At 38.3% G+C, this 23079-nt stretch overlaps 1 protein-coding gene across 1 annotated transcript in view; it reads left to right on the top strand.

Moving 5' to 3' along the window:
• The first annotated feature begins 356 nt into the window (after nt 1-356).
• Nucleotides 357-23079, top strand: part of GUCY1A2 (guanylate cyclase 1 soluble subunit alpha 2) — a 434074-nt gene continuing 411351 nt past the window's right edge. Inside the window, exon 1 of the mRNA XM_036745237.1 lies at nt 357-1376. Coding sequence (XP_036601132.1) covers nt 1083-1376 — 294 coding nt within the window. The 5' untranslated portion in view covers nt 357-1082. The remainder of the gene's footprint in view (nt 1377-23079) is intronic.

Genomic DNA, 23079 nt, shown 5'->3' on the forward strand with positions numbered 1-23079 from the left:
CATAAGTGGGAATTCAGGGATCTAAGAATGGTTGAGTCAAGAGAAAATTGGGTGTGGGGTCATTTTATATCCCTTTTTTCTTGAGCTCTGCATCCCGCCCCCTCGTATCCCCTATCCCAGCCTATCCAGCTGGGAGGGGAAAGGAGGAAAACAGAGTTAAGCACCGGGGGGTGGGGAGGGGGGAGTGTCCTCATTGCTTCTGAAATGTGGCGACAAGCTAGGGAAAGACTCCAAATGAGTCTGATGGCGACACGTGATACCGGCGGAGGGAGGGGGGAGAGAGAAGAAGGGAGGGATGGGGGTGGGGAATGGAGGAGGAGGAGATGATAAAAAGAAAAGGAAGGAGAAGAGTAAGAAGAGAGAAAGGAGGAGAAAGAAGGAAAAGACTGGAGGGGAGACAGAAAAAAGGGGAGACAGAGGGGTAGCAGAAGCGTCTGCTTTCAAAATCACAAGGTCCCCCAACCTCCTCCCGCCCCTTCTCTCACACACGCACACATACATAGGAGCGCGCGCATACACACACACACACACACACACACACACACGCATACACATACACACATGCACGCACACACACGCACACACACACTCACACTCACCCACCGCCCGCCCGCCCCCCTCCCCGAAAGCGCAGCGTAGCACGGGTAGAAGATGCGCTGAGGCTAGAGGCAGTAGCGGCCGTGGTGGCTGCAGCCGGAGCCGCGGCGGAGGCGGGAGCGGGAGCGGGAGCGGGAGCAGGAGCGGGAGCAGCAGGAAAGCCCAGCCCCGGCAGCCGCCGCCACAGCCAGAGCCGAGGTACAACTAAGCTACCGGAAGGGGGGAAGGTGACCAGGACGCCTGAAGTTCCCGCCATGAGCAGCCGATTCGCGGGGCTCCGCGGCCCCAGGAGTTCCTACCCGTCTGAGCCCGCTGGTAGCTCCGCGCGGCCGCGGCACATCTAGTTCTGCCAGCCTTGCTCCTGGTCCCAGGCGCCACCCGGCGCCTCCGCCGCCTCCACTGCCACCGGCGCCGCCGCGCCGCGCTCCCGACACGCTTCTGCACAGCGCCTTGGCCATCGCCGCAGAGGTAGTAGCAGTAGCAGCATGTCTCGGAGGAAGATTTCTTCAGAGTCCTTCAGCTCCTTGGGGTCGGACTATCTGGAGACCAGCCCAGAGGAGGAGAGCGAATGTCCCCTGTCCAAGCTCTGCTGGAACGGCAGCCGGAGCCCTCCCGGCCCTCAGGAGCCCAATGCAGTCGCTACCGCCACGGCTGCCACAGCCACTGCCACGGCCACGGCCACTGCCACAGCGACCGCAGGGGCTAGGCGTGCACAGCGCCGGAGACGGGTCAACCTGGATTCTCTGGGCGAAAGCATTAGCCGCCTGACGGCGCCCACGGTGAGCGCCTGGAAGCAGAGGGGTGGGGGGCGGGGGAAAAGGGAGGGAGGTGGGCACAGGGGAAGTGGGGAAAGTTGGCTGGGGCGGGGGTCAGGGGGTGGATAAAGCGCAGTGGGACAAGCTTGGCCACTGGAGGGGGCAGCGGGACCTTTCACCCTGACGCACTTCTTCGGTCACCTTTGCATCGCTCTCCATTCCCCCCAATTTAACAGCTCCTGATTTTGAAAAGATGGGGTGATACGGAATTCGGGAAACATGATTATTGTCTTCTTGTCTTTCATTAGGCTCCTAGGCTATGTCTTTGCACCCCTTTTGAAATCTGTCGCCTCAATAGTTTGGTGCCCCTGTTCTTCACCCCCTGTCACCTCTCTAACATGCTAGGGCATCCTCAGTTTTATCACCTCCTAAACTTTCTGAGCTTTTTCTTAACTACTTCCTTCATCCGAGCCTTCTTTCTCCTTCCATTACTCACTTAATTTCCCTATTGTTAAACATGTCTTTGTTAACATTCCCATTGTTAAACATTACTCTCCTGAAAATCCTTTTACTACTCTTTGCCATCTTATCTGCCAGTAGACTAACCTTCTGTTTTCTGAATCTCACACCTATAATTCAGTCTGTCTTATTTCCCCAGATCATCACTAACTTCCCACCAAATTACTTTTAAGAGTTGACTCTTGTCCTGGAAACCTCTTATTAACCTATCCATGTCTACCCACCTTCCCAGCTCTCATCTGGTTGGAGACTCACTCCTTGTTGATCCCATTGCTGGTTCATCCCCCAAATTCTTCTGATTCACTTTTTGTCTTTTCTCTCCTTCATTCATGCCATTTCCATTCCTTTCATTCACTTATGTCTTTTCCCCATGTCTCTCTGGATATGTACCATATCTCCGTATTTTCAGATTCCTCTTTCATCTCAAATTTACATCACATCCCCTTGGTCCTTGAAATCCTTAAAAAATCATTTCAACACTTATTAAGAGTCTTCTTCCTTGGTCAGGGTCCTTTTCCTTTTGAGTTTACCAACCCTTATTCATAGTTTCTTATAGGGAGACACTCTAGATCATTGTCTAGATAACAATGCCTCCTGAGCTGTATAATTTCTCTTACTGTGTCCACTCTTTAAACACCCATTCTGATGTAGCTAGACTCTGAGAGAGAAAGAGAGATAGAGAGAGAGAGAGAGAGAGAGAGAGAGAGAGAGAGAGAGAGAGAGAGAGAGAAAGAGAGAAACACCACTCTGTGTTTCCTTGCACTCCTTGAATGCTCTATTCAGTCTCTCTTCTCTTTTTCTCCCTAATAACTGACTTATTGTCACCTTGGCCTTGATCACAGACAAGGTTTCTGACTCAAGAGAACTTCTCCCTGTTGCCCAAGTATTTACAGTTGCTTTAGAAGGCTCCTGAGTGTCCATAATGAACCTGAAAACAATTTGGCTGCATTTAAGACCTCCCTTTGGGAGGATGGAAAGCTCTGGAATTTGGATAGCCGGTCTGGTGCAGTGGAGTATTGGGGAATCAGGGTTCCATAGGTTGTCTAGATTGGTCAGGAGTCCAGGAGCTTCTGGGAATTCATTATGGAAATCTAAGCAGTGGGAAATGTTGAAGGACTATTAGAAACTTTTATTTAGAATCTACAAAAATACCTCCCAGCCCCTTTTCCCTTATTTTTCTCTTTCTCTTAATTCAACTCACTTCTACTTCTGAATGGAAAAGCTCAATCATAAAATCTAAGCAAGGTTATTTTCTCCACCAGAAGGGACTGAATGAAGTAAGTGTATAGTTCTCAAATAGGAGCATCAGCTTGGTAGTGCACAGCTTTGGGGGGTGATATTATGTCACAAATCACAAAGTAGATGCCCTGAGAAAAGAAAAAAAACCCTAAGATACACATATAGCAACATGTGCTTCTGTGATTTATGCTAGTACAAGGAGGGGGACAAGAGCAGCATTTGTTTCCCTTATACACTCTTTATAGAAGAGGTTTTAAATTTCCACAAAAGAAATAGATTTTTGATACAGTGATTTTGCTGTCATTTTGATTAAGATGAATGTTTGGCTTTGTTCGAAAGCATTTTGCCTCTCCACGGTTATCCCAGATTGCCTAGGAAGCAGGAATTTACAAAAGACTCAGAAGGAAGCCAAGGCACTCTTAACTAAAACCACTTAAACAACTTCTTTGAGGTGTGGAGAAATCAAATATTTAACAGAAGAATAAGAACCAATGGGAACCTTTAGAATTCATGATTGAAAGACATTCACTGATGTCAGTGTAAATATATGTATCAATGGGAAATCTTTAGTATCTGGAATGTTTTTAAAATACAGGTTTTTACAAGGTATGTGTGACTATTTCATTCACGATTTAGTTTTGTTTTGTGTTAACAGATGTTTAGCAGCCATTTAAAGTCTAGTTTGGAACATTAAGTCCTTTTGAGTAATGGCCTAATCAGTACTAGTTGGCCAAAGGTGTCCCCATCAGAGTCATTGAAGCACAGCCATTGAATGGATTAGCTTTTGAAGCTGCTTTGATTTTGCTACTCACCCTCCCTCATTCCCTTCAATTTCTTATTGCTCTGCAAGCTGGAACGCATTGTCCCAGAAAGTTCCACTGAAAATGTTAATGAGAAAAATCATATAACGATTTCATTTCCCAACTCAGCCAGAAAACAGGACCTCTCTGAATACACCTGAGAGGCTAATAGAATTCCTAGGCATTTTTCCTCTTTGTGCAGCTGAATATTCCAATGCTTCTGAATAATACCGATAGCCACCTCACTTTTAGTTTTGGATTTACACTAGGGACTGATGTGGTGGCACTTTTGGCAACCTTTCATAGTATATTTCAATCAGTGGTGGACTCTGATACTATTTTCTTCCTCTAAAGGATCCATACTGAAGAAAGCAAGTAGGTAAAAGGAGATGAGTTTAATTAGGAGATAAGATAATTGAAAGTGGTTAATATTAGTGGATGATTCAGCAACATTTTATTTTTGTTCCCAGGAGAGGTTCTTGTAGATTTTTCACAGAAGATATTTTAGTGGCTTAGATTTTCATAGCACTTTTCAGTTTACCAAGTGTTTTCCCATTCTTGATTTCCTTGCCCTTTTGAGGTAGGTAGGTCAGGTGTTGTTACCTCCAGTTTATAGAAGAGGAAATGGAGCTGACGGCAATCATCTTGTTATTACTAATATGTACTATGGTGTAGTGGAAAGAACACTGGGTTTGTAGGCAGGAATACAGTGTCAATTCCTCTCTTTCATTTACTAGGTGTGTGATTAGGAAATTCGTCAATCCTCTCCAAATCTCAGTTTCCTCTTCTATTAAATGGAGGCAATAATATCTGTAGTCTTTAACTCACAGGACTTTCATGAGGTTCATCTATAATAATGTATGTATAATGCTTTAGAAATGCCAGTCATTGTTATTTAATTGACTAGGGAAACATTCAAAGTCAGCACATTTCATTTATTTTTGTAGTATGATCTTAGTTTTTAGAATTATTGAAGAGATGGGCATAAATATAACATTTTCACAACTAAAATGACCAACACAGAACAAAATATATGTTCTACAGTGGTCAACAGGTCAGTAGAATCATCTACATCGATGATGGATAACATAATTTTAAGGGTTTTAATTCTTTTGAGAAAAGATTGCCACATTGGTATGCTAACTATTTCATCTGGGAAATAGTTTGGTATAGTATAGTTTAGTTTGGTATAGCAGGTATAGTATTCTCATTTTGTAGAGGAGGGAAGAGAGACACTGGAGTTACATGATTCCTCTAAGGTTACACAGTCTGCTCATCACGGGTCCAGGTCTTCCATCTCCAAGTCTTACACCATACTATCTTCCATTAAAATATACTACCTCAGTTATCTCAAGGCCTCCAAGATTTTGATTATTTTCTTTTAAGGGAAACTCCCTTGACGGAAAGCATAAAAAGACAGGTGGTATAGTGGACTGAGTGCTGGATCTGGACTCAGAAAGACTTCAGTTCAAATGCAGCCTCAGAAACTTATTGCTGTGTGACCCTGGGCAAAACATTTACTCTTTGTCCCCTCAGTTTCCTCATCTGTAAAATAATGATAAAATAACACCTACCTTCCATGGCTGCAGTGAGGATAAAATATTTGTAAAATACTTTGCAAATCTTAAAGCAATATGTAAATGCTAGTTGTGGGGATGATGATGATGATGATGATGACGATGATGACGTTGATGACGGTGATGATGAAAAATCCTATAGTCATACAAGTAACCTTCCATAATTTATTCATTATGATTCCATGGGGCACAGCTTTGTCATCATCATTCCCATAAAAAATCCTACAGGACTGAATTAAAAAATGAAAACTGAATTAGAAGTTATTTAATTTAAAATAATTTAATACTTGGGAACACATATGGAGAAACAGCTGGGCTTTTCACATCTAGAGTGAATTTAGCAACTCATTTATTGTGGAATTTTTTCCTTACAACTTAAGGAACTTAGAACATTGGCATTAGACGTCAGTTTTAGGTCTGCCCTACAGGGTCGGTTGGCTACTGAGAGATGTTCCATGAGACCAGAAAAGATTTATTAGGTATTCCTTGCAAGGGAAGAACTAATAGCACTTTTGATACAATACTGCCTAAAGCAGAGGGATTTGGGAAGCATCAGAGAGGAGATCTGCAGAAATAGAAGTATCATAATAGGATGACTGCCAGGTTGAGCAGGCAAAGATGTTGAGAGAGAAAACCCATACAGAACATTCAAGAAGGAGAGATGAAAGGGAATTATTATTCAAGGGGCAAAAGAGTTCAGTATTTAGGAAAGGCAAGTTCCATTTTTGTGAGTCAAAAATGGAAAGAAAGAATAAAATAAGGAGGAGAAATAATGAAGATCAAATTCAGCCTCTTCTAATACTAAATATGAATAGATGAGTACCACCTGGAAAAGTAATATAACAAAAATGGAAGTAATGAAAAAAGTAATTTAAAAGACACAAATATATTAGCTTATTTAAAGTAAGTCCAGTTTGTTTTTTGTTATTTTGAATGTGAAATTTGACACCTAATTTTGACAACAGGATTGTTACAGTTAGAAATTTTAGATAAGATCTATTTTGGTGGATTATAGGTTTTGATCTTTGCACACATTAGAAAATATGTTTCTAATGTATACATATATATCAATCTGTAGTCACTTGCCACATAGATCCTAAAAGTTATTGAGTTCTATTAATTTCAATCATATTTGAATATCTTGAAAACATCTATCTCTTTTGATGTTTTTGAAAATTTGCTTATTTAGTTACCTATTTACCTATTTAACACATTTGCAGAATGTTTTAAAACAATCAATACCTGTACATTGTGTGTACACATATACACATAAACACATCTGTGTATGTGTATATATATATATGTATATATATACATATATACACATGCAAGACATAGATATACAGAAACATACCACATTTTAAGTGGCATTGTTTTGTAATCAATTAAACAAATTGATAATTAAGCACCTTTTTAGTACACTATCTATTGCAGTGATTTTAAAAGGTTCAGATTCAAGCATTTCCATCAATTTACTGAAAGATAAAAAAACTTATAAAAATAATTTCCACATTTCCTTTCTTAAAAATAGCCAGAAATAAACATTTTGAAAAATGGCTGTATTTTTAAAATAGCATGATATTGAATAAACAGAGGGAAAGGAAATTGCTTACTTGAACTGCTTTGTTATTTACAAAGTTTCTTCTCTGTAATATACAAAATATTGTGTACCTGTGTTCAGGAAAGTCTAATTTATAAGAAGCAGCAATTACCTAGACTGATGTTTTAGAAGTCTTTCATATGTATGCTCTACTGTATTAGTATTTTGCTGCCAGATTAATTGTTAAGCCTTTGTCTATGTGATTAATTCTGACAGAGGAAAATGGCATAAATGAACATTAGATAGCATGCAGAAATGACACATGATTATATATTTTCTGCTTGCAGCGTATAATTTATCTACCTTGAAGGACTCCAAGATGTGTGGGAAGAACATTTATGTTTCACCACGTATTTTTCTCCAAACCTTCATTGTCTCTTGTAATTTTTCACTTTTGCTTTAGGATTACTGCCTATGTGTGTACACATATATGCACATACACACACACACGTGCACACACACAGTGTGTTCTAACAATGTTTTTGAATTATCAAAACTTAAAATTGCACCAAGACTTTTAGGGCAACCTATGTTGCTATATAAATATTTATATATTCATAAGTATACACATGGATACATATATACATATCTATAAAATATTGACATATCATGCATATGCATATATAATATGGAGCTGAAAGGAAAACAAAATGTTTATTATAAGGATCTTTTGTTGAATACTTTAATAGGACTGTAGTCTCACTAATGTAGATAACCCTGCAACAGGGCAGATTGTAATTCATCTGTGTCATACTGTCTCATCCAACCAGAAGTCCTCCATAGGGGCTCTACCAGTAGCTTGGCAGCATTTCTAGATTGGCTATATGTCCAATCATAATCCTTCACTCCTGATACATCATTGGCCATCAGTCAACCATTTCTCAGATGATAACCTTTATACTGTTTCTCTTGAACAAGTTTTTTTTTTATCTGTGATATGTTGCAGCCCATGGTATGCCTCTCCATTGTTCTTTGGATGACCCACAACTTACATTTTTAGAGGGTGTGGTATTTGTGACTTCCAGCCATTACTGGAAGAATACCGATTTTAAAAAGATGGCCCTGAGTTTCAGGGATAAGCTTAGGGACATTGAAAACATTTTTCAATTCCCCAAAGGTAAACCAGCCTGCTCTCTGGCCACTCCTATCCAACTCTATGCCTGATTTATTACCTTTCCCCAGTCAGTGCCTATCGAAGATCAATGTGCTCATGTACCAACTCTGTGGGTCATCTGTACAACTGTAGACCAGTCTCTGAACAATAGCTTTCTTTTTCCACTTAGTATTTCCTGTGTGGATAGTTACCTTTAACTCTTTTGAAATATTATGGGTCTCCTTAGGAATTTCTGTAATGTCCTAGAAGTTGTTGTAATCAATACGATGTGTTCTGCAATCAGGAGTCTTTCTTTGTATCCTCAGTGCTTAGCACAGTGTGAGTGCATAGTAAGCTCTTTATAAATGCTTCTTGACTGACGGACTGACTGAGGAGCATCTGAAAGACCTCATCATTTGTAAGGAATCACTCTTCCATTTGTACTCTGATCTGGCTGTGCTCCATGATAATAGCAAATATCTTTGGCAATTTTCTTGAATGTGCCAGTAAAATAGTTGCTTTTTCCGAAGGAGTATATTGCCCACTGTATGTCTTTAAAGAGCTTTAGTCATTCCTACTGGAATTATACACACATCCAGGAGCAATTTAAACATCATGTATTCCAGTACTAAGCTGTGAGAATATTTTTAGGTGCAACATGTGGCTGCCATATGGACTCCAGTTTTTTCTCAGTTTTTGTAGGAAGTGTGATCTAGAGATTCAGCCCAAACCTTTAAGTTCCCACTGGAGAACCCTTGCTCTAACCTTGACATTTTTTGTAGCAAATTCTATTACCCTCACACTATTAAGGAAGTTTAATTAGTCCTGGTTTTCATTTTTGCCCTTTTGTGGTATGTTACATTATTTAGATTTGCATTCACATGACAGGAGCCATGCTCAAATACTTAGGCGGATTTTTACCTTGTACCAAGAGTTATTGAATAGAATTCCAAAATAAAGTTTTTTTTTAAAAAAATAACAAACAGGTTAAATAGTATCTTTTTCCTATCAGTCTTGAAGAGCAGGCTGTTCATATCTATTATATCACGTAAATGGACTGGAAAGTACCCAGGCATCATGAGGAGCTCAATCCATCTATCTGGATGACTCATATCTAGTATTGCTTGGCTTAGGTAGAAGATAATCAAAGAGAGAAATCTTTGTTAGGAACATGGCCATTTGTTACAAAAAACACCTCTCTGAGGTTTACAAAACTATCCTCAAATGCTTCTGTATGATTGGGTTGGTAGATATAGAATTATGAGCTACAAGTTTCTATGTAAAACCAAGAAGACTTTGGGTGACTCAGTTTCTATCCCAATCTGATTTATAAACTTTTTAGGTATCTATGTTTATTTAAACATTACATAAACAGATATATCCACTCAAAGTTTTGGTAATCAGTTTGCACTGTGCCAAGCCACAGCTCTTTCCCCACTCACAGTAATAAGTTTTGTTGCTGCCTGTACTCTCACATTTTTACAGACAAGAGGTTGACTGTCACAACCACTTGTCCCTTTTGTGGCTCTTATAATCAAGATCCAGCAGCAACTACTTTTAGTTAATGGGGCCAGGATTGGGAGAAGAGGAGGCAAGGTGAAGAAATGATAGTAGAGTGGGAGTAGTGGGGGATAAATCAAGTTCACATGACAATCAGAAGAGATCACTTTCCCTCAGTCTTTTTAAGGCACTGGGAGTTCCACTCATCTGCTGTTGTACTTTTCCATGGAGGATTCACATAGTTCTCTTCTTTAAAGGGCATGTGGGAACTAAGGTTCATTTTCAATATCCTGGCTTTCCATCGCAGGGTCACCTATGTTTATGTCCTGAGGTTAACCTTCATAGTGAGCACTTGAGTTGTGCTGACTTTCCCTCCACTCTACTACCATCTAGTCAGAAAATATAAGATGGCATCAACAAGTTCTACAGCATAATTTCTGTTCTCTTTTTTGATTCATGTCCATAATTTTTCCCATAGGGTGCAGGAATTATTTGAGGGCAGGAACTGTTTCTTTTTTATCTTTGTATTTCTTTTGCCTAGGATAATATCTTGCACATAGTCACAGCTTCTTGAATGCTCATTAGATTAAATAAAACAATAAGACTTCAAATTTGGTTATGTATAAAATATATGTAAGACTAAAAAAATGGTTTTTATAAATAAATGTTAGCATGTGGTTGATAATTATTTTATTTGTTTCATATGAACCCTGTGAAAAAGGTAATTCAGATGCTGTTACCTCTATTTTATAGATAAGAAAACTTTTTCTCAAAGGATTTAATGAACTTTTCTATGATTCAACGACTTGTCCATGCTGGTAAATAGCAGACATAGGACTGAAATATGTCTTTGGATTCTAAGATGAGTCCTTTTCACACAAAGCCTTGTTAAGTCTGTTAACCTCTTGCAGTTCTTATCCTTATATGAAAATTAAAAATACTCTCATAACACATGCAAACTACCTCAAAATGTTTCAGTGAGAGTTAAATGTAGTGATGTAGGTGGAGTACTTTGGAGCAATAAAGGACTTTACCCATATCAGCTATTATCTATGTTATTATTCTTGACTTTGAAGATCTATAATTTCGGCAATGTGCATTTTTCTCTACTAATGCAAACAGTAAATCTTTCATGATATATTAGGTGGTGTTTAAGAATTACTCGACCAATCAATTTTTCTCCTGCAGCCAATTTGTTGCTGTTTTTCCAGATTTATCTACACTGGCCCTTTGACATCAACATAGAGTCCTTTAATGGGTAAGTATTAGAAGTCTTTCTAGCATGGACCTATCAGGCTTTGTGTAGCCTGATCTGAGGGGTCAGGGCCACTTCCATGCCACCAGGAAGTATTGGAGTAGGACTTTAGAAGAAGATAAGTTGTTAATAATAATACAATATTAAGAAAGAGTACGGTAAAGGAATTCTATGCTTGGAGCTATGGAGAATGGGTTCAAAGCCTCCCTCTGCCACTTACTAGCTATGTGACAGTGGGTAAGTCACTTACCCTTTCTGAGTCTCAAGCAAACTCCTAAGGCTTCTAGCACTAAGCACAGTGTCTGGCACAGAAGAGATGTTTATTTAAGTATTTTTTTGATTGATTGACTTATGTACTAAGTTATTAATAGGTTGTGATCTGTATTGATGGAGGGAGTTCCCACACTAAAAGTCTTTCACTCCGGTGAAATCACATTTCTTAGTAATAATATTGCTTATTAATAATAAGTTATCTTCAATATATCCTGAACTCTACTTCGGAGAATGTAAGCTCCTTGGGGGAGGGACTGTTTTTGACTTTGTATCCTCAGTACTTATCCTGTCTCCAGGATAAAATTCAGACTCTTCAATTTGGCATTTACAAATCTTGTGGAATATTTTCCAGACTGTTTCGCAGGTACATATATGCTCCTCTTCAGGTACTCTATGGTCCAATCTAGAGGTGGTGAATATGTGCCCTTAAGACCACAGGCTCCCCACCCCTGATCTAGTCAAACTGGCTTGCTTGCAGTTCCTATGTAATACTCCATCTTTCTTTCTTCGTACAGATTGTTCTCATGCATAGCAAACTTCTCCCTCTCCTCCACCTCTTAAAATACTTAGTTCTGTTCAAAGCTCAGCTCAAGTGCTTCCTTTTATGTGATCTCCAGTTGCTAGCCTACTTCCCTCTCCTCATTCTCCAGCAAGCAGAATTTCGTTTTTTCAATTTTATTATTATTGTTTTTTACTGCATCTGTGACTTCACTTATGTAAGGAAGCTCCCAAGTAAGAGACTTCTTCCAATGCAGATAACCTTGTATTTACTTTGTTTTCTATGTTTTCTATTTATTTACACATGCCACTTGTGGAATGTAAGTTACATTAGGGCAGGGCCTGTTTATTATTGATTTTTGCCTCCCTAGTGCCTGGCACAGTACCTGATATATTGGAAGCACTTAGGTGTTTGTGGGTTGACCAAATAATTGCTTAGTCCCTGGTTGTTGAATGCTGAATGAATGCTATTGGTCTGCACAGTACGACAACTTGCCCGCCTGGTTGAGCTGATGCTCTTGCTTCGGCAGCCTTATCACAGCCTGTTTCTATCCTTGTGCTAGACTCATCAGTAAGAGTGGAAATCAGGTCATCTATTATTATGACATTATAAATTATAGTGCTTTTAACTTTGCAAAACACTTTCACATCTATTTTTTAAAATTTGATCATCATAATGGCCCTGTGTATGAGAAAGAGAGCAGATAGTATTTTCACCATTTGAGAGAAAAATAACTGAGCCACTGAGATTTTAATTAATTAACCAATCAAAAATTTATGGTAGACTTCCTGTATGTAAGGCATCAGCACATTATGCAAGGTACAGTAGCACATGCAAACAGTATATGAAATTGTTTCACTTCTCAAGTTGTTAACAGTTTAGTTGAGAGGATGACGTTTTTCCTCAAATGTAAAATGAGGGATCAGATTTTTTCTAATGTCTCTTCCACTTGTAAACCCCTATGAGCCTATGACATTATGTGAAAAGTTAAATAGCAATTTGAGATTAGATAGCAGTTTTAAAAGGCAAGAGAATAAAATATATATCAATAAGCACTTATTAGGTTCCTCTTATATGCCAGGTGCTGTGCTCAGGGCTGGGGAAAGAAAACAGATAACAAAGGTCACAAGTTTATTTATTTTAACACATGCTTCTTAAATGTTTTTAGTTTTGCAAAATAGAATCAAGTAGTGATTATATGTTAAATGATGACCTGTTGTTTCCCCTTTTTTTTGGTTGTTGTTGCTGAGTCGTTTTTCAGTCATGTGTAACTCTTTGTGACCTCATTTGGGGTTTTCTTGGCAAAGATACTGGAGTGGTTTGTCATTTCTTTCTTCAGTTCATTTTACAGATGAGGTAACTGAAGGAAACAGAGTTAAATGACTTGCCCAGTGTTACACAGTCAGTAAGTGTCTGAGGGCCAGATTTGAACTCAGGAAGATAAGTCTTTCTGATTGTAGGCCTGGCACTCTATCCACTGTGCCACCTAGTTGCCACAGTTTCCAAGAGGATTCCAAAGCCTCAAATTCTGTGACAAATTGGGCATATGCTAGTGTAGTTTGCGAGCTCAATTTAGTCTATAAAATGTCCCTGGGGCTGGTAGCTATAGGAGACCTGACCACAGTAGAGGGTGCCATACCACCTTGCAGCTGACCTAGAGATTTTGATTAAGGCCTATACTAATTTTGGTTTCTCTGATTTCCTTTAGGAAGTGAGGCAAATCCAGAATGCTCTTTGGAATTTTTTTTTAAATTTATTTTTATTTTTAGTTTACAACAGACAGTTCAACATAATTTTGAGTTCCAGATTTTCTCCCCTCCCTCTCTTTGGAATTTCTAGCTTAGCCTGGAGAGTTCCAGGGGTTGTGAGATTGACCAAAGATCCCCCAGAATTGTCCATTTCATAAATTTATATGAAATTCAGAGGAGAAGGTTCCAAAACTATGTCATCTGTCCACTGTGCCTGAATTGGGAACTAGTCGAGTTGGTAAAAGGTCAGCCTCCTTTTCCTTGCCTTCTTCCTGCCTCCTCGTGGTAACTTGGAGCATGCTGAGGGGTAGTCTGTTTCAGTGATTGAAGTGCTCAACTTGGAGTTGGGAAGACCAGAGTTTGACATAAACCTCTGATATTTACTGGGGCAGCTAGATGGTGCCATGGATAGAGAGCTAGGCTTAGAGTCAGGAAGACTCATCTTTCCCCGGATAGCATCTTCCTTAATTTGTCTTTCATAGTTAATTTGGGTATTTTTAATAGTCAAAATGACTTAGTAACAATATTGTTGTTAGTTTATACAGCATTCTCTTGGTTCTGCGCATTTCACTCTTCATGTGCAAATCTATCCATATTTTTCTAAGATCATTGAGCTCCTGTACCCAGAGAAAGAACTGATAAATAGAAGTGTATATAGAATGTTTTTACATATATATAATGCATATATATGTATATATATATACATATTTGTATCTCATAGTAGTCATCTCTAGGGCGGGGAGGAGGAAAGGAATACAGAAAAAAGACAGCTACATGATAACTTTATGTATTTAAAAGGAATAGTAAGTTGTACATAATAAATTTGCAGTTTTATGTGCAATCATTTTTTTATTCTACTATGTTAGGGAGATGCTTGTTTTATTTTTAAAATTCAGAATAAAATTTTAAAAAAGTTAAAAGGAACCTCAGGGGCAAAAAAAGACTCATCTTCATGAGTTCAAATCCAGCCTCAGACACTTACTAGTTGTGTGACACTGGGCAAGTCACTTAACCCTGTTCTTTTCAGTTTCTTCATCTGTAAAATGAACTGGAGAAGAAAATGGAAAATGACTTCAGTATCTTTGCCAAGGGAATACCAAAATGGGATCCTAGAGAGTTGGACATGACTGAAAAGCCAAACCACAAAAACAACAAGATGACCACGGGCATGTCACTTAGTTTACAGTTTCCTCAGCTGTAAAAAAGAGATAACAATAGGTCCCAGCTTATGGTTTGTTGTGAGGATCAAATGAATAATATATGAAAAGTGCTTTGAAAACATCAAAGTGTCATATATGTGGTATGATGATGATTATTCTATTATAACAATATTATATTATATATTGTTATTATATATTTGGAATCTTAGTTTCTCCATCTGTAAAATGAAGATGATAATCATGCCTGTTGCTTCAGTCAATGAATCAAGCAAGTATCTGTTAAGCACTAGGAATATAAGTATGAGTAATTAAATAATAACTAACTTAAACAGGATGATATATCATGGTCTTTGCAAACTTAAAAGCACAATACAAATGATGGTTATTATTGCCCTGAGTCTCCTCTCAGCTTAACCTTTCCTCCCAGAGTAGCTGTGAACATCTTCCCTTAGTGGGAGTTAGTGTTGACCCAGGGTTAGGGTTGCAAGTCAAAAGAAATCTCCCAGAATGGAGGTGCTCAACCTAGTGCACCAAATCAATTGTACAAGTAGGCAAAGCTGGTGTTAAAAATTAATCATAGACATGTTTGAGAGACTTGGATGTAACATCCAGGTATCTGAAGATCTGTCACGTGGAAAAGGAATTAGATTTGTCTTGCCTGATCACAGATGGCAGAACCAAGAGCAGAAGATGGCAGAGGTAGATTTCAGCTTGATATAAAGAAAAGCTTTTCAACAATTAGAGCTGTCTTAAAGTGGAATGTGCTATCTCAGGAGTTGGGGAGGAAATTCCTCAGAGGCCGGAAGACCATGTCTGAGAGGTTCTGTATTGGGGTTGAATTAGATGAACTCGGAAGTTCTTTCCAGATCTGCGAATCTGTAATCCCAAGGCAGTAATGTTTACAATGTTTACTTATCAGAGCACCTTGCCACAAGATGCAGCCAAAGGCAGCTCTGTCCTTTGAGTACTCTCTGTACTGTGACATCCACACTTGCTTCCTATGCTTGCAATATCTTCCCTTCTCTGTATTGAACTTAACACATCCCCTCACGTTCAACTCAGATGCTATTTTCTCCATGAAGCTTTTCCAGATCCCCCTGCTCATTAATAATCTTTCATATCAGACTGTATATGACATTTTTTATATCTCTTATTCATGTATGTGGTATTCTATGTTACAGTTGTCTATATTTTGTGTCTTGTCCCCTTACTGGACTATAAAGCTTATATGGGCTGGGAATGGATCTTATCTGAACATTGTGTTCTCTTCAATATTTTGAGTGCAGTGTATATAGCAGATGCTTAATAATGTCTGTGAATTTAAAACAATTGAAGCCAAAAGGCTGCATATTATTATTCATTATTAAACTTTAAACTAAAATTTACTGAGTAACTACCACATGTATAGCACTATACGAAGCATTTTAGAGAATACCAGAGAAGTACAAGATAGAACTCATAACCTTGGACCTTCAATTTATTCAAACTCACATAGAAATGTAAATAAGAATAGGAGAGAATATATTATTAAATGTTGAGATTAGGGGCACATACAGTACATATTGTAGGAGTCCAGAGGAAGAGGAGATCAATGTAGGTGGGAAGGTTTGGTTAAGTCTTTATAGAGGAGGTGGGTGGGTAAGAGCACAACAGATGGAGAGAAGGGATAGGGACATCTCAGGTAGGCAGCACAGAATGATCAAGAGTGTATAAATGTGAGTTAGCACATGTTCTGGGGATAATCTAAAGTGTAATGTTAGTATTGAGAAGGAGATAAATAGAATAGTGGGCGATAGATGGTAGAATGGTAGGCCTGGGCCAGATTATAGATTGACTTTGTCAATTGATCTTGTAAATTTTTTACCTTTTTTGGTGACATTTTTAAATTTTTGGATGATAGATAAAGGTTCACTGAGGCTTTTCAGATATCCAGGGAATGTCTGGGTCTTTTTTCTGAATGCATATTCAGTTGGCTTTATTTCTATTTTAGACTATAATTTCTTTTCTTAAACCAGAACCAGAAATCCTGATATCTACTTGCTAGTATTTACCAAACATTAGCTCTTGAAGTTTGGGTCTTAGGTTTAGATCAGCCTTTTAAAAAGCCAGTGTCAGTCTTCGAAGTGCCAGGATGTTTTGCTTATTTGTGATGATGCATTTATTATACAAGTAGGTTTAATCCATAAATCTTATAGGGTCCATTTGATTCATTGAATTCTGTCTGTTAAGCCATTGTTTCTAAGAGTCTTACATCCTTGGTGATGTGGACCAGATAATAATATAATTGGGTGATTTGGAATTGACTGGATGACTATCTAGTAATTATGATGATTGAGAACAGTGATCTGATATTAGCTTGGAGCAGGGGTGGGGAACCTGGGGCCTCGAGGCCACATGTGGCCTCCTGGGTTCTTGGGTGCAGCCTTTTAACTGAGTCCAAGTTTTACAGAATAAATCATTTTATTAAAGGGATTTGTTCTGTGAAGTTGGGATTCAGTCAATGGTCCATAATTGAGGACCTAGAGGGCCACATGTGGCCTTGAGGCAGCAGGTTCACCACCGTTGTTGGAGGGAAGTCTTTCGTGGAATGCCCCAGGGACCTCCTTGGCCGTGTCCTGTTCAATCATTTTTTTTTCTTTTTAAAATCAATGACTTGGATGAAATCCAATTTTTCATCTGGCATCAAGCTGAAAGAGATATCTAGCACCTTGGATGACGGAATCAGTCTTTGTTAAATGATTATACTGACTTACAGCTCCACCACCAATGTACTAGTATGCTTATCAACTCCTTAAACTGATTATTCCCATCTTTTGTCATCTTTGCCAATTTGCAAGGTGCAAGGTAAAACCTCATGGTTGTTTTCATTTGTATCTCCCTTATTATGAGGGATATGGACCATTTTTTTCATATGGCTGTTAATAGTTCACAATTTTTCTTTTGAGAACTGTTTGTCTCCTTTGATCTTCTATCTATTGGAGAATGGTTTTTGATCATGTTTTCTCAAACCCACATAGGATTTATATTTTTCACTATTAAATATTATCTTGTGAAATTGGACTCAGCAGTCAGCTAAACTCTTCCTAGATTTAAACAAACTGTCATATGTGAATATAATGGAGTAGCAGTGTGCTGTAAGAAATTGCTGATATGACTAATATGGAGAAGCATGGAAAAACCTGCATGAACTGATGTAGAGTGAAGCAAGAAGAATCAAGAAAACAACCTACACAATGACCATAATCATGTCCATGGAAGAAAACTCTCCACAAAAATAGTCAAAAGCCATTGCTGTACAAGCATATCTCATGCTACATTCGATTCTGCATGCCATATTTTAGTAATAATATATACAAATTTGAGCACATCCAGAGGAAGGCAGGCTGGGTGGTGTGATGATTTGTTGAAGGAACCAGGTATGTTTAACTCTGAGAAGACATACTGGGAACTTGATAGCTGTTTTCAAATGTTTGAATGACTATCATATTGAAGAGGGTTGAGCCTTGAAAAACAAAATTAAATATAGTGGATGGAAGATGTAGGTAGCTAGCTTTCTGCTTGACTTAAGGAAAAACTTCCTAACAATTAGAACTATCCGATGGTTTGGCATGGGAGGTAGAGTGCTCACCACCATTAGAAATCTTTAAGTCAGGGATTCTTAACCTTCATATCCTCAGTACTTAGCATAATGCCTGGCATATTGTAGGTGTTTAGTAAATATTTGCCAACTCGCCTTTGGCAGCCTGTTGAAGTCTAGGGATTCCTCAGAAGGATGTTTTTGAATGCATAAAATAAAAGTGTTGTTGTTCAGTCGTGTCTGACTCTTTGTGATCCCATTTGGGGTTTTCTTGGCAAAGCTACTTGAGTGGTTTGCCATTTCCTTCTCCAGTTCATTTTACAAATGAGAAAATGGAGGCAAACGGGGTTAAGTGATTTGCCCAGGGTCATATAGCTAGTAAGTGTCTAAGGCCAGATTTGAATTCACTAAGATGAGTCTTCCTGACTTCAGGTCTGGCACTCTATCCACTGTGCCACCTAACTGCCCTACAATTAAATATATAGGAATATAAAAGAAATTAATTACATTGAAATTATTTTATATATATATTATGTTATATTATGTAAATAAATTATATTGAAATATAGCAAAATATATAAAAATAGTGATATGGCAGTTTATGATCATTTATAATTTATTTAGGTGGGTCTAATAAGTACAGTCATTATAAAGCAGTGATCTATATTTTGAGATATATATGATGATGTCATTAATGTAGTATAAAATATCTGTGATTTTTATTGGCCAAAGTTACAGGTACTACTAACATTTCCATGATTTGTTGCCTATATTCATAAGTGAAAGAAATGCTAAATTACATCACTGAAAGTGAAGATTTTTTTTTTCATCAAAAATTACAGATCTGAAATCTATTGCTGGACGCTTTGCAGAGTGGATCATGAGCCCATCCTTTAAAAAGTGGCTTGCTGACCACTTGTCAGCAATGCTATAGAGGTATTTCTCTTCTGGTTTGATTTAGACTAGCTGTCCTCTAAGGTCCCTTCTGCTAGGAATGTTTCTGATTCTATGAGTCTCTGGCATTCAGTGTTCTGGATAGTTTTCAGAGTCTTACTGCTTTGATGACATCTCCACCTGAATGTTCTAGTAACACTTTAGATTTGGCACATCCTACACTGAACTCATCATCTATTTCTTTCCAACCACCAGTTATGCCAGTTTTACACCCTCCAAATAAGCTCTCCCATTTCCTAGGCTCACAATTTTACTGTCATCTTTGTCCTTTCTCTTTCCCTAAGTGCCTGTATATAGACATTCAATTACCAAGTCCACTATCACTTCCCTCCATAGTGTATCTAACATCTTACCTCTTCTCTCTCCCTACACCAACTTCTCTGGATTTCAACACCTCTTTACCTCTTTTGTGGCCCACTCAGGATCTCCCTGCCTCCATTCTCTCTCCTCTCCAATCCATGCTTCACATACACATCAAAATTATCTTTGGAATGTATGGGTCTAAACATATCTCTGCTTTTCTTGCAAATCTTCCATGGCTTCCTCTTGCCTAGAGCATAAAATAGAAAACTCCTTGACCTATCATTCAAGGCCTTCTACAGTCCTGTTACAGGCTTATTTTACTTTACTCTTCTTCATCCACTTTGTATTGCATGCAGTGACACTAGATTACTAGCTGTTCCTTATCTTGTTTTGCACTCTCCTGCCTCCATGAATCAGGCAGAACTATCACTCATGCCTGGAATACACAAATCATTCTCACATCTGCTGGCCGAAGTCCTCTTCAAAGTTCATTGTAGGTGCACCTGCTCCAGAATATCCACTGCTGGCAATTAGTTGCCACTCCTCATATTTCTTCTAGAGCTTTGCCTTTACCTCTCCTTTACTGTTTTTACATTCTATGATATATTTATTTCTGTACATGTTTTTATTACCCTGATTACATTACAGCTAAATGGTACAGTGGTAAGAGTGCCAGGCCTGGAGTCAGGAAACACGCCACTTCCTGAGTTCAAATCTGGCCTCAGACACTTATCAGCTATGTGGCCCTGGGCAAGTCACTTAACCCTGTTTTCCTTAGTTTCCTTATCTGCAAAATCAACTGGAGAAGGAAATGGCAAACCACTCCAGTATCTTTGCCAAGAAAACCCCCCAATATGGGGTCACAGAGAATCAGACATGACTGAAAATGACTGTATAGCAACAAATTACACTGCAATATCACTGAAGGCAGGGACTGTGTTGTTTTTACCAAATTAATCTAACAATTAATCTATAAATCACAGTGCCTTACACACATAGCCATTTAACAACAAATAGTTGACTAAGTGTAACAGTCCTTTAACTATTTAAATAAATGCCTAACAGACATCCTTAGTGTCTCACAGTGTCTTAGATACAGTAGCAAACTGTCTGCAATTCAGCCCAGTCAGGAAATGGAATAATCTAGTTAACTGAATTAGTGCATATGGACCACCACCAATTAAAGAATTAAAATATAGCAAAGTATACATAACAATAAACCTACAGCCCCTGTAATTTGAATTTTCTTTGGTGATTTTGAAGGCCCTTCAAAATCTTGTAGTATCTCAGATCAACCTAATAATGTTCATTTCATTATGAGGCTGAATTATCATTTGTAGTGCAAGTACTGGTGAATTTATTCAGAATTTACTATAGTGTGCAGCATGTATGTAGTAAATGGTACTCTGGTGGCCTACACAATTTAATTTACCCTTCGTTTGTTTTCTATCATGGAGTGATTGGGGCCAAGGGAGAAGAAGCCCATAAAATATGAGTCTTTATGCTTCTGTGGCTATGTCTGTATTTTGTTGTTGAGTTTATCATGTCTTCCTTGAGAAATGCCTTAAAATTTTTTCTGGGCTGCAACCTTTGCTGAATTCTGATTCTGATTGGCTTTGATTTGACTTTGGGGGAAGTGGCTGTTCTTTTCTGTCTCATTTCTCATCTCAGCAATTGTAGATAATAACACTAATCTATCATTCAGGAACGAGTCTATAATAAAATGTAAGCATTAGCCTGCAGTCTTTGTTTTTGCTATTATTTGAGTTTTTATATTGCTACCTCATTGCATGAGGCCAAAAAGTACGGACGAGTTTAAGAACACATATATCCCCTTTATGTTCTTCTCTCTAATGATGTATAAACTCACCAACTTATGCTTGCACTTAATCTAATGCTCTCTGTAACTTCCATAAGTCTCAGTTGATACAGTTGTATACATGCTGCTTGAAGGAAACTTCCCAACAATTCACTATTTCATTCAGTGTTTTATGAACTTTTTCTGAATGTAGAAATGTCATTCTATACTGTTTAGTGAAGTAACCAGTGCAGTATTAATATGATCAAAGATCTTCCCCACCTATTGGATAGGCCTCAGGTGGGGCTAGGTGTTGTTTATAAGTAGTCCTAAAGACCCTACATACTAGGTGCTAAGCTGATGTGGGCATGAAGCCCTCAGGGTCCTAAGGAGAGTTGCTAAGACCAGAGCCAATGGCATGTACACAAAGAAGACCAAAACATACAGCATGAAGAAGTCAACAAAGTCAAAGAGCCTACACCAAAAGCCTCCAAGAAAACATGAACTGGTCTCAGGCCATGGAAGAGCTCAAAAAGGATTTGGAAAAGCAAGTTAGAGAAGTAGAGGAAAAATTGGGACAAGAAATGAGAATGATGCAAGAAAACCATGAAAAACAAGTTAATGACTTGCTAAAGGAGACCCAAAAAATACTGAAAAAAATATTGAAGAACACTTTAAAAAATAGACTAACACAAATGGCAAAAGAGCTCCAAAAAGCCAATGAGGAGAAGAATGTCCTGAAAGGCAAAATTAGCCAAATGGAAAAGGAGGTCCAAAAGACCACAGAAGAAAATATTACCTTAAAAATTAGATTGGAGCAAGTGGAAGCTAGTGACTTTATGAGAAATCAAGATATTATAAAACAGAACCAAAGGAATGAAAAAGTGGAAGACAATGTGAAATATCTCGTTGGAAAAACCAGTGACCTGGAAAATAGATCCAGGAGAGATAATTTAAAAAAGTATTGGACTACCTGAAAGCCATGATCAAAAAAAGAGCCTAGATATCATCTTTCAAGAAATTATCAAGGAGAACTGCCCTGATATTCTAAAGCTAGAGGGTAAAATAGAAATTGAAAGAATCCACAGATCGCCTCCTCAAAAAGATCCCAAAAAGAAAACTCCTAGGAACATTGTAGCCAAATTCCAGAGCGCCCAAGTCAAGGAGAAAATACTGCAAGCAGCCAGAAAGAAACAATTTGAATATTGTGGTAAAATAATCAGGATAATACAGGATCTAGCAGCTTCCACATTAAGGGACTGAAGGGCTTGGAATACAATATTCTGGAGGTCAATGGAGCTAGGATTAAAACCAAGAATCACCTACCCAGCAAAACTGAGTATCATGTTCCAAGGCAAAATATGGATTTTCAATGAAATAGAGGACTTTCAAGCTTTCTTAAGAAAAGACCAGAGCAGAATAGAAAATTTGACTTTCAAACACAAGAATCAAGAGAAGCATGAAAAGGTAAACAAGAAGGAGAAATCATAAGGGACTTACTAAAGTTGAACTGTTTTGTTTACATTCCTACATGGAAAGATGATGTGTATGATTCATGAGACCCCAATATCATAGTAGCTGAAAGGAATATGCATATATATATGTGTGTATGCATATATATATATATATGTGTGTGTCTGTGTATGTATATATGTAGGTGTGTGTGTATGTATATATATGTGTGTATATATATATATATATATATATATATATATATATATATATGGACAGAAGGCACAGAGTGAATTGAATATGAAGGGATGATATCTAAAAAAATAAAATCAAATTAAGCGATAAGAGAGGAATATATTGAGAGAGGGAGAAAGGGAGGG

This window comes from Trichosurus vulpecula, chromosome 2 (genome assembly GCF_011100635.1).
Source record: "Trichosurus vulpecula isolate mTriVul1 chromosome 2, mTriVul1.pri, whole genome shotgun sequence".
NCBI lineage: Eukaryota > Metazoa > Chordata > Mammalia > Diprotodontia > Phalangeridae > Trichosurus > Trichosurus vulpecula.